This window comes from Sinohyriopsis cumingii, chromosome 13 (assembly GCF_028554795.1).
Source record: "Sinohyriopsis cumingii isolate HCF-2022 chromosome 13, ASM2855479v2, whole genome shotgun sequence".
NCBI lineage: Eukaryota > Metazoa > Mollusca > Bivalvia > Unionida > Unionidae > Sinohyriopsis > Sinohyriopsis cumingii.
In genome coordinates, this window is record NC_142973.1 from 61,437,134 (window position 1) to 61,453,508 (window position 16,375).

Here is a 16,375-nt window from a genome sequence, read left to right on the forward strand (position 1 = left end):
CAATCTGCCACAACACTCGAGTGGAGATCTACGGCATTGTACTGTCCATGTATGCCTGCAATCTGCCACAACACTCGAGTGGAGATCTACGGCATTGTACTGTCCATACAAAAAACGGGGTCAAAAATGGCCCCAATAATTTTATTAAAATTTTTGATATTAGAAATAAGATGTTTTATAAGAATAATGAATATCGAAGACATCAATAATATATTAACTGAGATTTCAAAATTAAAAAATCAAGGAATTGAATTATCTGATGGTCTCGACAGTGAAAAAATATTATCCGATTATGAGATTATTAACGAACAGTCGAAACGGGGGCGTTTTACCCTGGCCCGCGAGTATTTTTTTATAAAACGATTACAACATACGATTAATGAGAACCTGTACCACAATGACGCAAATGCATTCATTGGACTATTTACTGCCGTTGAAATAATACGAAAAAAACTCGGACGTGTTTATGAACGACGCCGGGAGATTTCTAGTAAGATCAAAAACATTAGAAGGATTATAGACGAAAACTCCGTGGAGCCCCCGATGGTACACTCGGCGGAAAATTAGAAAATTGCGGATCAATTTACAATAATGGTAGGTGAATCACTTACTACTCGGTTAGCCAGAGAGCGGCTAGCAGCGCTTAAAAAGTTCATACCGTTACGAGACAGAGTGAGAGAGAAACTTCAAACGCGACAACAAATGCAAACCGATTTTACTGTTGGAAGCGAACAACTCTTTGCCCCGGTAACTAAAGCGACTAAGGATGTTACAGCGGCAACTGTACCCGTTCTTGGTGCGCTTGAAAAGATAGCGGCAGAGACAAAACAAACAAAAAGGTCTTTAGAAACACTCCCTGCAAAAATAGCGGCTGCTACAACACGGAGGCCACCACCACTCGCTATAACCGAACCACAAGAACCTTATGTTACAATGGCCGACGAGGAAGAATTAGGTGCTACTGCGAAAGAACCAGAAGAAGAAATACCCGAAGAAACACCCGAAGAAACATCGAAAGAAAAAAAGAAAGAGGGAAATATACCCCGTAATGTTCTTAAAAAGTCCACAATAGATCAAATTAGAGACATCGACGACGATGAAGAATTAGTTAATTTTGTTGCTACAACATCAACTAAGAGCATTCGAGATGAGTATATCAATGAAGGTTACAAGAAAAAAATAACCTCGACGGAGAACTGGGCAAGAATAGTGTATTTAGCGAGTAAACATAGAGAAGCATTACCACATCGTGGTGATCCCGATTACGATAAATTCCTCGAGAAAGTTAAGAGTAGAACACCAAAAAAAGGAAAAGGATACCCTGTTGGTAAAGAATCCTACGGCGTTACCTGCCCTAATAGTGTTCTCAGTGATATATCACGGCTGGAAGTACTAATTGGAGGAAAACGAGCCGGAAATAACTCTACGGAAATAATCAATGAGGCCGCTGATATTTGCAAGCGGTTATTTGCAGGCGGTATTATGGACATTAATGCATATCGAACGCTCATAGACGAACTCGTGGATGATTAATTGGAAAACTGGTGTTTTTAATAAGGATGATCATACACTACAACCATGATAAACCAGTACTCGTCTACTTGGTAAACTCGCGATTGCCTGTTTACCGCGCGTACTATGGAGATGGTCTCGGTAGCACCATTGCGGGGTTATTTACAAGAATGGCTCCAAAAGTAGCGCCGTTAGCCAAACAATTAGGAATGAAGGCTATTGATGTTATTCGTGATAAGGGTATTAGTGCCATTGGAGATGTTGCCGGAAGGGCGTTTTCAGCCGCGCGGGACAAACTAATGTCATTGGTGAAATTCAGGAGAAAAAAACAGAAACCACCGGTAATGCCATCAACGACAGTGATGCCTGCAAATGTCAGTAAAGTAATAAATAACGCCGTGGAAGAAAAATTAGAGTCGTTGGCGACGACTTCGCCATCCGCCGATGCGGCAACCAACGCGCTCATGAACGCGATAGCGGGGAGTGGTTTAAATTCAAAGAATTTACGACGAAAAAATCGCAATTGAAAACATCAACATGATAAATAATAGAATGTTTGCGCGTACCGCTGATCCCGCGTTTGATATGGACGCCCCAGTACGCAGGGATGATTCTGTCCGTGATTATCAATATTATTCTTATTATGCAGCGCAACCTGACCTACGATCGCGAATTGAACTTCAAGTCCAAGATACCAGTAAATATTTTTTGCCGTGTGAAGCGTTTATCGAAATCGAGGGAGAACTCGTGACAAATGCCGCCGATAATGCACCATACGCAGATGACCATCGTGTTCGAGTTGGCTTCGTCAACAACGGTATCATGGCGTTATTTGAGAGCGCCAGATATCTTATTGACGGGCGAGAAATTGAATCAATAGAACGCGAGGTTGATGTTGCAACAACGATAATTGGGTTGGCGAGATACTCGGATGATTATACAAGATCGGCGGGCCCATCTATGATGTTTTCGAAGGACACCACCAATAACGCTGACCATCTTCAGTACGTTAACGTGCTGACACCACGAAATACCGCAGCTGACCAGGATGAAGCAGCTAACCCAGACCGCAGAGCAAAACCAGGTGACAATTTCACTGTTATAAAAAGCACCAACAATGATTTCAATCTAGGATTCGCAACACGAGTAGGAATGTTGCAAGGACCACGCCGAAAGTTTTCATGCGCGATTCCACTCCATCACATATTTGGATTCTGCAGAAATGTCAGAAAAGTTATCTATGGGGCTAAGCATACAATCGCGCTGACGCGAAGGGGCGATGATAACAATGCAATATGGCGTGCTGCTGGTGTCGCCGCCGGTAAAGTCATTTTAACTAAAATGGCATTGTGGATGCCGGTGCTGACTCCATCAGTTACCACGGAAGCACGATTGTTAGCATTTATGGAACAGGGAGGGAAATCGCTGTTGAGTTGGCTAGCGGTAACAACTGATGCTAAAGAGGATAACGTCGCCGATACGTTTACATGGCACCTGGCGTCAAAACAGGGTGTTTCAGCCCCGCGTCATATATTCATAGCGCTGCAGAATAGGAATCGATTGGGTAGTCAAGAACACAGCCATATGATATTTGATCAATTAGGAGTCAGGGATGTTTCGCTGAGAATAAACGGACAACAGGAACCATCCGAGGATATACAGCTTAATTACGGCGACAACCATATCGCACGTGTGTATCATCGATTGCTGTCATATATGGGTCGTGATCAAAACGTCGACACTGGTTTGCAAATATCACAACTTGATTTTAAAAACCTGTATCCGATTTATTACTTTTCGTTGGAACATCTTGATTTAACGAGACAATCCGTCGTTGATATACACTTCCGAGCTCGTATAGCCCCGGGTGGTGTTAATTATAGAGCGGTTGCTGTCATTCTCAGCGATAAATCAATGCTGTTGGAAGGCGTTGGTGGACGAATGAGAATCGTTGATGCACCAGTGGAAAACATGTAATTGAAAACACAAACGCGTTTACAATAAAATGTCGTATAGTGTCGTCAGTGTAGAGTTGACTGATGGTCAAGTCAAGAAATTACGATCAAAGTCGGCTAAACAATGCGGAACCACAATAACGCTGAAGCCGTCACAGATGGCGGGTGGTAATCATAAGATATCGTTGACGGCGCGTCAAATAAAACATTTCAATGATGCGATGAAGAATAAAAAGGGTGTTCAAATAGATTTTTCCGCCGCAGCAATTAAAAACATGGAAAAGACCGGTGGGATATTTCCGCTGTTAGCTGCGATTCCAGCGTTGATTGCCGCGGCCGCACCAGCAGTGGCTAAGGCGGCGGCGTTGGGGGCCGTTGGTACCGCGGCGGGAATGGCATTAAAGAAGGCAACCGGGAAAGGCTACAAAAAAAAACGACCCGTGGCCGGAAAGGGTCTAAGACTACCGGGAACCCCGTATTCATGGTATTCGGGAAAGGGTCTAAGACTACCGGGAACCGTTTATTAACTCGGGAGTCAATGACTCCTGAGTCTATGACTCCAATGTCTAATTTTGATTTAATAGACGCCGCAAACGCGTTAGCGATAAAAAACTTCAGAGGTGTTTTTATGAGGGATCAATTACCGGCGGCCCCAAGGAATACTGAAACAGGCATAATTAACCTCGATGGGTCCTCCGGAGCGGGAACTCATTGGGTTGCGTACGCGATTGATCCGCGTGCAATCGTCTATTTTGATTCATACGGGTTAGCCCCGCCGAAAGAGTTCATGCGGTATGTCCGGGCGTGTTCAGCCCCGGCGTGTTCAACCCGGGTTTTTTATTCCACGCTGCCAACACAGCAATTGAGTGACCCACCGATATGTGGCCGTGAGGTATTGAACGTACTCGCGGCGATTTCATCATCGCGAAAACCACCTCATGTGGTTGTAAACGAATACACTAGTGGGGTCGTAGAAGCTCAACGGATTTTAGAGAATAACATTTACAATAATAATGATTGATATCTGGGGACGACCGGTTTCGGCGCTGAAAGAATACACGGAAACGGCCGCCGCCGACATAAAAAAACTAATTGAGGATGAAATCGCTGATATGTTGAATCTAACAAGTGTTGACCCGGGCGAAATAGTTGTATTTCAAGACCGCCAGGGTAAATTGAAATCCGGTAATGTGTCACTGAATGACGTTTTAATACGACAGCGTGATGCCGCCGAGGACACTATCGCGCTGTATACCAGCGACGGACGACTCAAACCGGGTGGACATATATCAGCGGTGACGGATAGGGTAACATTAGTCCAGGACGGTTTTACAAGGTTAGATAGATCGGTGACCGAACTTGACGCGCAGGTGAAAAAATCTGTCGCCGAGGTGAAAAAATCTGTCACCGATATACAACTCACTACCGCTAGTTTTTTTGGAACCCCGACGGTAACCGAACCGAATCTTGCAACAATAAAAAATACTATTTTGGAGTTTACGACGCTGTCGGGCCAATTTACCTCGTTACGAAAAAATGTTAACAGGATCGATGACAACTTTGATAAATTCCTTGGTAAAAAAAATGCCAAACCGGATGAAATCACAATAACTATAAATGATATCACTGCGTATGGACAGGAAATAAAAACAATCAAAACTGATGTTGCAACAAACAAAAGGAGTGTAGACGCGCATGAACGGGAAATAGAAATAATCGGCGCTAATGTTGCAACGATCATAAATAATGTAGACTCGCATGGACGGAAAATAGAAACAATCAAAACTGATGTTACAACGATCATAAATAATATGGACACGCATACACAGGAAATAGGAACAATCAAAACTGATATTGAAGCGAACAAAAAGGGTGTGGACGCGCATACACAGGAAATAGGAACAATCAAAACTGATGTCGAAGCGAACAAAAAAAATGTAGACGCGTATTGGCGGGGAATAGGATTAATCAAAACTGATGTTGCAGCGAACAAAAAAGGTATAGACGTACATACATATGAAATAGGAACAATCAAACTTGATGTTGCAGCGAACAAAAAAAGTATGACCGAGAATACACGGGAAATAGAAACAATCAAAACTAATGTTGCAACGAACAAGAATAATATAGACGCGAATTTGCGTAGAATAGAAATAATCAAAACTGATGTTGAAGCGATTAAAGACGGACTACCGAGAATAACAGAGCAACTCGAAACTAATATTGAAGCGAACAAAAAAAATGTAGACGCGTATGGAGGGGAAATAAAAACAATCAAAACTGATGTTGAAGCGATTAAGGACAAACTACCTAGAATGACAGAGCAACTCGAAAAAATGAAAACACCTCATGGGATCATCGGCAGTGGCGTATACACGGTTCAATACGGATCATTCGATTGGACTCCTACGCGTAATGCAATAGATGTCACCGCAATTGTTAAGGGCATTTATCGATTGACATTGATTTCGGCGATGCAGTTCAGTATATCATCGCCGAGTTCATCCGGGTTTAACAATACAATATCAACAATCATCGACAAGGATACAATCGAACGGTTTATAATTAAAGCCGTTGATAGCAGTCTATTTAGGGCAAACATCACATGGTATGCGGAATTTGTAGTGGATCTAAGTAATTAAAAACACTAGCTCTTTTAAAATAAAAATGACCACCAAGGAAATTGAATCAGAGGTATCACCGACGTCACATCAATATCGATTCGATACCGCAAAAGAATTTTCCGCGAACTTGAAAACGCTTTCCGAACAATACCGTGTAAAAATAAAAAAATACCGTCGTAAAATAACCGCCATCGACGCGGTCGTGTACTCGGTGTCGGGTATAATAGCCGGTACCGGTGTTATTTTATCCACGGTAACCACGATAGCCCCGATCGCTGTTCCAATCGCTGTCTCCGCAATGACAACAGTTGCTGGAGTCGCCAACGCAATCACTAAAAAGATATCATCGTGTTTTCAGAAAAAACTCAACGAGTATACAGTAAAACATCAAATAGTATCCGACGCATACTCGAAATTATCCGGGTTGATCTCGTTATCGATTGATAATTTGTTCGTATCCGATGTTGAATTCTCCACGATGGTCCAGTTGTATAGCTCCGCGATGTCAAAAATCGAGGATTTTCAACTGGAAGCCGGAACCACCTCAATGGGCTCTGGTTATTAATATTAAACACTAAAGACAACAAATAATAATAATGTCACTGAACCCCGAAGGGTTTCAATTACTTCAGCGGATCGCGGAGAACACCACTCCGGTACAAACAAATATGATATCGATAACATCAACGAAACCCGAATTCAGTGTAAACTTTCCATCACCGGTTCCAGTGAAGGAAATAGCGCTGGCAAAATTGCGAGTATATCACAGTTGGCCTAATATTCGAGCGGACGCATTTAACGGACAACAACCTAATAACTCGCTGGTTTTTGCACGGAAAAATAAACCCGATGGAACCCCAAACTGGGAGGAGGTTACAATACCAACTGGGTCATACCAAATAGAACAAATCAATAAAGAATTTCAACGCAGGATAAAATCGATCACAGGAAAGGAATCAAAAATCGCTATTACGGTTCATGAACCGACGTTATCGTCGACGATTGAAATAAGCACACCGGGGTATATGGTTGATATTTATAACAGTTCAATAAGAACCATACTAGGATGGCCTAAGAATCCACCTTATGAAAACCCCGAGGGCAAACAATCGTATCATGAGATTAATCCCAATTATCGAGATGTTTTGTTTGTTATGAAAAACTCGTCACCCCCCGACTGGTTTACATTTCAAGACAGGAATACCATGTATTGGTATTTTAGGTACGAGAAAACTCCTGGATCGGTCGTCGAGGTCGAAGTTAATTTAAATGATATCGATAGGTTTTTTATCGAGATTAATCGTATTTACCAATCACAACTAGAACAGCTACGGGAAACAAAAGCACAAAAACACGTTGAGGTGTTAAATCAACTTATATTAGACATGGAATATATCAATGAAAGAATCATCGGGGTAATATCCACTAGCAGAATTGATAATAAACAAAAATTCCTAACCGAGTATAATATCGCAGAAGCCGATTTACCCGATTTTAAGTTTCCAAGATACAACACGCCAGAACTAAGAAAGTCTCTTAATGATTTTATCGGTCCATCAACTTATATCCTCAGACACGATAACGGGGATGATGGTAGGCATATTGCTCCATACAACGTAAATATCGCATCGGTAATAGCAATCAATCTAGTGTGTGATGTTATCGAAGGGAGTTACCAGGTAGATACCAATCAATCAAATCAAGCTCAACAGGGATATATCCTTTATTCATTTTCACCAACAGCCCCTCCGGGATTTTTAATCGTTGAGAATCCGATTAATCCGGTCTATATGCGATGCCATGATCGGTTTTTAACGAGAATTAATTTTAAACTCACCGATCAGTCAAATAACCTAATTGATCTACAGGAGGAGGAGTTAGTGATCACTCTGTTTGTAAGATCATTGTAAATAACCACTTAGCAGCAGAGGGGGCGATGACATCGACGCGGTCGTCGATGTGCTTACCGGACGCTGACGACACTGGGGATCGGCGCGCAGAAGGTGTTAATTAAACCAAATGACGTCACCATCGTGTAGGATGGACCGTCGTCGTTTTTTTTTTACCAGGCGCTGACGACACTAGATCGTTGAGTGCAGAAAGTATTAATTAAGCAAAATAACGATTGGACAAAATGTCCGATTCGCCCCCTCTGCTGCTCTGTCTACATAGGTAAAAGTATACATATATGTATATTCAGCCTCACTGAATTAAAGTAATTGTTTCTTTCTAGGTTCTAGGCAGCAGTTTAGAGTAGGCTGCTTAACACCCACCCTCTGGAGAGGGGTCTGAGGGGGCTAACTTGGTACATATGTGTACAGTAATTATTCAGAGTTAAGATTTTGTTGGTTTATTGGCATGCTGTATAAATATTGTTATACCTGGAATTGTGATATTGTGAAGAGAGAGATTTTAAGAAATCTTAAACCCATATCACAAAAGTAGCTCACTGCAACAAACATTCCATGCTTTACTGACTTGTTCAATTCCATTTTATGATTATTTCTCCAAATCTGTTCAAGGAAGAATGATCAGATGATGTATTTCTATTAGTACTGCATCCTTACAACAAAAGATGGTCATGGTGACCAACAATTTACAATTTTTTGTTTTTCCAACATGGTTACATTTTGGGTTTAACTTGTGACAATTTAGGTTTCTTGCAACCTGTATAAATAGCGTTACATATAGATTCATGAAACTTGGGGGATGCATCTTAATGAAGAAGTTCACTCTCATCACAAAGTATCCCTATTTCATGCTTCAGTGACTTTGTTTACAGTTCGTGTTTTAAGTTGTGTTTCTCAAGCTCTTTTTGTACATAAGTAATCAAACCAGATGATTGTATGCATCTCTGTTTGTTCCACACCCTTACAAACAAGGTTGCTGTGACCTTTTTTTTTCACGTTTCGCTGGTTTTAAGTTTTTGTGCCTAGCTCATGAAGAAATAGGTTTTTGGTACCTTATATACATATTATATGCCTGGAATCATGAAACTTGGCAAAGGGATGCATCTTGATGAGCACTACAACCTTGTCATAAAAGAAGGTCACTGTGACCCATTTTTCATGTTTAACAGACTTGGGATCAGGCTTAAGTAATGTTTCATTACAGAATTATGATAGTGGTTGACTGTATTTTCTATTAGTAATGCACCTTTCAGCAAGGAATGGTCACTGTGATAAATTTTACTGGAGTATGTAGTTTATGCATTTAGTTCATGACCAAATAGTTTTTCTAAACTTACATTAAGATTACTGTTATACCAGGAATCATGAAAATTGGTCAGGGGCATCTTGATGAGTAGCAAACCCTCATCTTTAAAGTAAATCACCATGACATTATTTGATACTTCACTGACTTTGGATAAAGTTTGCATATTTACTGTTCATACTTGAATCATTAGATTAGATGATTGTTTACATCTCTTTCTCTCTCTCTCTCTCTCTCTTGTTTTTTTTTGGGCATAGGTTAAGATTTGGCTAACATGTTAGCTCGTGATAACATAGGTTTTCTGTATGCACATATCCTATCAAGAAGCATGAAACTTACTGAGGTGATGCATCTTGATGAGCAGAACTCATTGACATCAGTCTTGATCCTTGTGGCCCAGACTTTACTGATCACTGTCAAGGATTCAATTCTGTTTAATATTCTACTGTTCATATTTAGAATGATGAGTTTATGCTATGCATCTTTATTACTTCCACACCCTTTTAATAAAAGACGTTCATTGTGACCAATATTTCCTGTTTTACTCACTGGGGCTGCATTTTTTTATTTAACTAGTGACAAGTTTTCAGCATGCTGTATGAAGATTATCTTACTTAATATCACAAAAAATTGCTGTTTGGATGCATCTGAACAATTTCTACATCCTTTTTTGCAAAAACAGGTCTCTGTGACCGATATTGAAATGGAAGTGATAGAATACCTACTTCTATTCCAGACATTTTCAGTGACATCAGACCCAGTCCAATTTAATATTACAAGCAGAATAAAAAAATAAAAAGATTGATGTGATCACAGTCCTCCTTCATATCCAATGTACGGAGTATCTTTTTTCCATAGACTAGTGTGCATGTACAAATATTACTGGATGCTTAATATTTTTGGTCTTTACATGTCTTTTGGCTTGTTTTCAGCCTAGCGTGTCCTTTTCAATGTGTTGCTGGATATTTTCTTGCCAGTCGCTTTTTAGCTCTAGTGGTTATGGAGCATCAGAGTTCATGGGATGGTCTGTTATCTGAGGTCTGTCCATCTGTTCCAGTTTGTTATTGCTACTTATCCTAAACTTCCTGGAGGATTGCCATGAAACCTTGCACACACATTCATCTCATGGTCTGCTAGGTCGTAAATAAAAATGTTACTGCTCAATCATTCAGTCTGTCCACCACAGCAGCCATCTTGAAAATCTTGTTATTGCTGCTCCTCCTGAATGGATAGTTATGTCAACATGAGGTTTTCAGTGAAAGGCATTTGATGCCTAGTTCTTCTAAAGTGAAAATAACACTGATTTGATTTCCAATAAGGTCACCACAACAGCAATCATGGAAATCATGTCACTGTTACTTCTCGTGAATAGAGAGCCTTAGTGACATGAGATTTTTACCAGAAGTCTTTTTATGCCTGGTTGGTCCTAAATGAAAATGGTGCAAGTCAGATGTCAGATATGGCCCCCACAGCAGCCATCTTAAAATTTGTATTGCTACTCTTGAATGGTTGGTTATGTCAACATGGGTTTAAAAAAAAAAAAAAGACTTCTTATGACATATGCAGTAGTTGATCCATAGTGAAATTGGTGCTGATGGGCTTTCCACCAGAAGGCTTCTTATGATATCTTGTTTGTCCTAAATGAAAATGGTGCCAGTTTGACATCCACTATAGCTAATTTGAAATTCTTGAAAACTTGAAGAATTTCCTCTAAAGGACTCTTGTTATTTTGTGTATCAGTGTCCCTTTTCAATGTGTTTGAAGGAATCTTTTTTACCTTACTTAACATAGTACTGCTTCAATAAATTTATTCCTTAGTAACCCATGTAAAAGCACATCCTAGCCATTTTTGGTTCTTGTTCATATTGTCACTTTTTAAAGTTGATCTGTACATAGACTAGAGCAGCTCATGGGATGGCTGTTGTCTGTTATCCATTGTCAATTAGTGTAAACCTATCATAAATCACCTTGCTTTTGAGGCATTGTTTCTGGTTGGCTGTGTGTGGAAAGACAATCTTGGGCTCAAACTTTTAGTTTTTTGTTCTTGTGGCCACCACTTTTTGAATTCACCACAGCAAGTCATTATTTTCTTGCTTTTCAACTAGTATTCATGACTGGTTGCTGCATTTATAAAACTTTTGTTTATATGTATGCAGGGGCCTTGCACTTTGGTTGACAGGAGCATTCACTTAAAGTAAGAAAAGAATGTCGACAACTTTGTGACCTAAAATATTAGTACAGAATTGAACAACTTGACAGTTTCATTTTGGTTTTGTGTTATACTCCACACTTGCTGATGCAGTCTGATTTTACTGTATGGTTTAAACCTGCTTCACTTCAGTTTTGAAACCAGCAGTGAACCAGCATGGTTTCTTAAATTTAACAGTAAAATTGCCCTATTTGACTGCTAAATTTAAACATCTTACCATATGCTCCTTGTTCACAGGCCTTGTTTATCACAGAAGCAGCTTAAAAAGTGACAGCCTAGTTACGATCATTAAAACCAATCATCTCAAGTCCTTGATTTAAAAATCAACAAGAATCCCAAGCAGAAAATGAGAAACCTTAAACTGTAGAATTTATTTAAGCTCTTCTCTGATTACATCAATTCAGACTTGATGAATACAATGTGATTTTTTTTTCACAGGATCACCATTTTTGCTGTTTGCTGATCGCAAAGACATCTGCCTTGTTGATGCTCAGAATGCTAAAAATAATTCTACTGTCGTGGCTGATAAGCTGGAAGATGCAGCCGCCGTAGACTTTGTATATTCAGAGGGCCTCATATTTTGGACAGATGTTAGCTTGGAAGCAATAAAAATGACACAGATAAATAATACCTCAGTAACTATAGCAATCATTTCAACAGGATTAGCCTCTCCAGATGGTCTGGCCTGTGATTGGTTGGGAAAGAAACTGTACTGGACAGATGCAGAAACAAACCGAATTGAAGTAAGCAATCTGGATGGAACAATGCGTAAAGTGTTGTACTGGCAGGATCTTGACCAGCCCAGGGCTATCGCATTGGATCCATTTCATGGGTAAGTAGAAGAAAAGTATTGGTTTTTTACTAGCATTTCCAGGAAGCAAGGTAGCTCAGTTGGTAGAGCAGTCTGATTAAAATCAGATCGCCACTATCCTACATGAAGATATGACAATGACCGCTTAGGAGTCATGTTCTGGTGACCTTTGAATTAGCCAATGAAAATGCAGCTTTCAGAAATTTGAAAGTGAATCTGATTGTTTGGCACACATTTAACCAAATGGGAGTTAATTTACTGCCTTTCATAAAATGTGTACTATAATAGGTTTCATTGTACTTCGTCCTAGAACACAAATATCCAGATATCAAGGAGGATAATGATTCATCTTCTTTCTAATAAGTTACACTTGAACTTTAAGATCTTTCTTTTATTGCAGCAAAAGTTAAAAACCAACAAAATCTGCAATGTCCCGCTGACTTTGTAATCCAAATAACGCATTTGTCTCTGCAAGTTTACTGATTTCTTTGTTGTGAAATAATGTCTTAGGTTATAATGTGTTCTCCAGATATCTTACGGCAAACGAGGGCAGATTTTTAAAAATTCTAAAATCCTGTCATGAAAGGTCTATTCGCTTTTGCAGTCTTTGCAATCACGCAATCAGAAGTCACACCAATAATCATAATGAATGTGCCGTATTCCAGTCAAGGAAATTATTTTTTCCATTTTTCATTAAAGTTGATCCACAGTTACTCTTTTGTGTTCTGCTTCTTTCACTTTCTTCGCTAATGTTTTTTAGTGCGTGACATTTTACTCTGGAGATCACTTTCTAGTGCAACAAGCCTTGAGGTTAAACATCTAGATGACAGCTTGCTGAGCTCAATGGAAATCGCGAGAAGCTCGTGAGATTAGGGGAAGCTACTCCGTCATAACATTGTCTATGCTAGTCTGGTTCATTGTTTTATATGTTCCCTGCATTGCACTTTGCTATACGAATAGAGGAGCGCAAGGCAGGGAGCAAACAAAGCGGGGAACCAGTCAGTGCCTATACTCAAAGTATATACGATGCCATCCATCATCCAATGCATTGGGTATTAAATAAATCCTGATCATATTGTGAAAATCCTTTGCGTCAAAAAAAACACACAGCAACAAAATGTGTGTGTCAGTTTTCTAAAGCGTGCGTCCCTAATGCACAAATGTGCGTAAAGGGAAACACTGTATGATTATAATCAGATTCTTGGTAGAGGATCACACTTGTAATCCAAGGGTTTGGAGCTCAATATTTGCCCAGGCCACCATAGAGGCTGGGGGCTGGCTGCCTCTGTGCTCCGTGGGAAATTCACTTAGCTCCTATTTCCTCTATGTGATATAGCCAGTAATATATTTAAAACTGACAAAACAAACATAACTTTTGTTTTCACATTCATTGACCCTGCTGTGGATTTGGGACATTCAAATACCCATACAGTTTAGTTTTATTTTAATTGCATTCTTATTTTACACTTCAGGACATCGAGTTGCTTTTCATCTGTATGTGTGGGTGCATTTATTTCAACAATGACTGCTCTAAGCATATACTTATAAGATGATTTCAACTGCAAACACAGACACAGATATGTTCTCATATAATGTGCCAGCAGATCTAGGTCTGTGCAGTTTGCTAGGGGTAGTGAGTAGAATGAATAGCATAGACTACTGCGTATTATGTTTTGGCAGTTCAGGATCTTTCTTGTTTGTAGTTGGACTCAACTTATAAGCAAATATATACAGTAGGTCATTTAAGGTTTTTAGGCTATCCGTCTTTGTTGAGCACATTTTTAGCTATTGTATAAAGACGGTGGTATAATTGGTGTTTTCTCATGATTAAACAAATATAACCCTTTTATACACTGGATTTATGATTCATACAAACAGCATGCTGGATAAGCATATGTTGCAGTTACACTCATTCTTTTATGATGTCACCATAGTTTTGGTGGACGGTATATAAGTTGTATTGTTACCCATGTCTGTCACATTTGTTTATGCTCAGTATCTTTTGGAAAACTGCATGGAGTTGAACCATATTTAATATTGCCCTGAATATCAAGGACACCATAGTCAGGTTTGAGATTCATCCTTTTCTGTAAATATTTGCCCGAGTTATGGTCACAGATTCACTGAAAAGTTTGCCCTTGCATCTGAAACAAAGGAATCAGTTATACCTTATGGGCTAGGGCATGTGTGTAATCTAGATGTGATGTATGCGATCTAGATTTCTAGTTCATCGTGGTGCCAGTCTAGCAGTGACTAGAGATAGCTGTGTACCAGTTTGCTTACACACAAGAATTTGCCTTTTATTGAAACTTGTGGTACTGGATCTAATTATGTCCTAAAATGGGTTGGTGCATTTGTTCTTTGTCGCTCAGTAGACACAGGGTCCATGCTAAGGGGGGCATCAGTGAAAACAATCACTCCAGTTATGGAGGTACATACCCTTCCTTTTTCTGGTTATTGAATGCTTTCATATTCTGAGTACAATATCATCTGTGTTGGGTGTTTTTCCTGTTCAGCATGGTATGTTCATGTTTTTTTATTAGCCCTAATAGTCATAGACCATAAGAGCATATAAGATAATCTGTTGTCTATCTGGCTGTCTGGCTGTTAGCACAAGTTGTTATTGCTGCACCTCTGAACTATAAACCACTTGGAAGATTGCATTGAAACCACCCACCCACCGACATACACACACCCCCCATGGTCTTGTTGCCCTAAATGAAAATGGTGTGGTTGTGATTTGGATTTTTAATGTAACTTTAACAATTTTTCAGTCATATTGCTACAGTGTCTTCAGTGTGGCAGTTTATAGTGATGTATAGCAATGTGGCATCATGTCGCAGACATGTAGCATGATGTCCCCCCCAGTCACATTATCCTGACACCAGGCCGACTAGTCCTAACACTAACCTCTTAATGCTGAACGCCAAGTGAGGCAGCTGTTAGTACCTTTTTTATAAGTCTTTGATATGACTCAGACAGGGATCAAACCCATGACCTCCCGCATCCAAGGTGGATGCTCTAACCACTAGGCCACTGCAGCAGTCAAATGAAAATGGTACTGCTTGGACATCCACTATGGCCATCATAGCAGCCATCTTGAAAATCATGCTGCCATTACTCGTGAATGGATGGTCATATCAGCATGGACTTTTCATTGAAAGAATTCTGATAATGTGTTGGTCCTGAAAGAAATTGGTGCTGATCTGATATCCAATATGGCCATCAAGGCACTCATCTTGAAAATCTTGTTATTGCTTAATCTTGTAAATTTTTGGTCACATTAACAAAGGGTTTCACTAAAAGACTTTTTTTGATGTCTAGTTGATTGATTTGGTAAACACATAACAGACATATAACTGCTTTGTGCATGTTGTTTATTAAATGATGAGCTTTTAAAAATCATTTATCAGTTACCAGTAAATGTTCATGCAGTGAACCAGAAACTGCAAAGCATTTTCTCTTAGATGATACAAAATATGTTACCCTCAGAACCAGTCAGTAGAATTTTGCCTAATCTAACTGTCAAAAGTTCATTATTAATGGGCAGCCCCTTTGCAATCGCTCAAGGTCAGTGAGTTGATTTTCAAGGCTGTCCGAAAGAACACTAATTACAACTTGGTGATTTGCTTGATCACTACTGGTGTCTTCACCAACAGTTGGAGGGGTTGGGTGCAGGTGATACTAGTTGTTGTTGTTGTTGTATGGTTTAACGCCATTTTTCAGCACAAGATAGGCTATACATGGCGGCCAGTATAAATGGTGGAGGAAGAACCCGGGAAACCCCCGGAAAGAACCACCGACCCACGAGAAGCTACTGGCAAGCTTTCTCACATAACCACATTGGCCGAATCCGAGACTCGAACTCACACAGACAGAGGTGAGATGGCAGTGATCCGTAATGGTGAGCGCTTTAGACCACTTGGCCACTCGGGGCCCAGGTGATACTAGTAATCTAATTTATCCAACATGCATATCTATATATTGAATTTTAATATTAATAATTATTAGTTACAAGAAGTCAGTGAAAAGGTCTGAGTTGCATCTCTCT

At 39.9% G+C, this 16,375-nt stretch overlaps 1 protein-coding gene across 1 annotated transcript in view; it reads left to right on the forward strand.

Moving 5' to 3' along the window:
• The window catches only part of LOC149785684 (low-density lipoprotein receptor-related protein 6-like), a 139,516-nt gene that overhangs the window by 48,785 nt on the left and 74,356 nt on the right, over window positions 1-16,375 (forward strand). The window contains exon 2 of the mRNA XM_089979522.1: window positions 11,952-12,345. Coding sequence (XP_089835648.1) covers window positions 11,952-12,345 — 394 coding nt within the window. The remainder of the gene's footprint in view (window positions 1-11,951; window positions 12,346-16,375) is intronic.